At 56.6% G+C, this 1,013-nt stretch overlaps 1 protein-coding gene across 1 annotated transcript in view; it reads right to left on the bottom strand.

Annotated features, from left to right (window-relative positions):
- Positions 1 to 1,013, bottom strand: part of SPG7 (spastic paraplegia 7 (pure and complicated autosomal recessive)) — a gene marked incomplete at both ends in the record, with an annotated part of 26,703 nt that overhangs the window by 724 nt on the left and 24,966 nt on the right. Inside the window, one exon of the mRNA XM_010134799.1 lies at positions 356 to 433. Coding sequence (XP_010133101.1) covers positions 356 to 433 — 78 coding nt within the window. The remainder of the gene's footprint in view (positions 1 to 355; positions 434 to 1,013) is intronic.

Raw genomic sequence — 1,013 nt, 5'->3', positions numbered from 1 at the left:
GAGCTCCTGGCATGGAGGGGGGAGTGTGGGAATGTGGCAGGGTGACCGGTTAGGGGGCTGTCAGAGCCCACAGAGCACTCCTGCTCCTCCACCCTGCCAACACCAGCTGGGCTCAGAGGGAAGAACACACCCTGCTGGAAAAGGCACGTTCCTCCCTGTGCCTGCTGCTGATCTGGGGGACACACAGCGCACAGCCGCTTGTTCACACGTGAGCCCCAGCACTCCCACTACCAGACTTTCTAGGAGCACAGAGACATTGCACAGCTGAGCTACAGAGAGCAGAAAGGCAAAAAACACCAGTTAAAAAACCAACACAAACAAACCCACCAATAACCCCCCCGCAACTCCAACTCACTGTTTGCAGCTTGTCCCGGTGCTCCAGTAAGAGCTTTTCTGTGCGCCTGTAAGCCTGAGCCACCAGGACTTTTGCTTCCTACAAGATAGTAACGAGAAGAGAGATTTGGAGCGTAGGTGGCAACCAAGGCAACGCGTGGATAAACACAGCGAGCACCGAGGGATGGGATCTGCAAACCGAGCCAGGCAGCAAGAGGCTCCCATCGACAGAAAATACAGGTGAGCACGTTAAGAGAAGCCTGGGGAGTTCTCCTGGTAAGGGACAGGGAACTCCCGCATGAGCACAACTCTGCAGTCGAGTCCCAGCTAAGGAGGCTCTCCCGTAGCAAAAGGTGCAGCTCAGTACAAACCCCGGGGAAGCACAAGCACAGCGCTGCTGAAACAGAGAGCTTTTGTTTCCAGCCGTTTGGCTTTTCCTCTACAGCAGCACTCTCCACAGCGATGAAGGCCAATTTCCTGTCACAACAGGCTGACGGTGAAGGGTGTAGAGAACAACTCTCATGTGGAGCAGCTGAGGGAGCTGGGGGGGTTGAGCCAGGAGCAAAGGAGGAGCAAAGGTCTCTGGGGAGGCCTTCTGGCTCTGACAACTCCCTGACAGGAGGGTGCAGCGAGGTGGGTGTCGGTCTCTGCTCCCCAGGAACAAGCGACAGGACGAGAGG

Source organism: Buceros rhinoceros, unplaced genomic scaffold (assembly GCF_000710305.1).
Source record: "Buceros rhinoceros silvestris isolate BGI_N320 unplaced genomic scaffold, ASM71030v1 scaffold28134, whole genome shotgun sequence".
In the NCBI taxonomy this organism is placed as follows: Eukaryota; Metazoa; Chordata; class Aves; order Bucerotiformes; family Bucerotidae; genus Buceros; species Buceros rhinoceros.
Note: the sequence above shows the minus strand (reverse complement) of the source record. Positions and strands in the feature narration are given on the sequence as shown.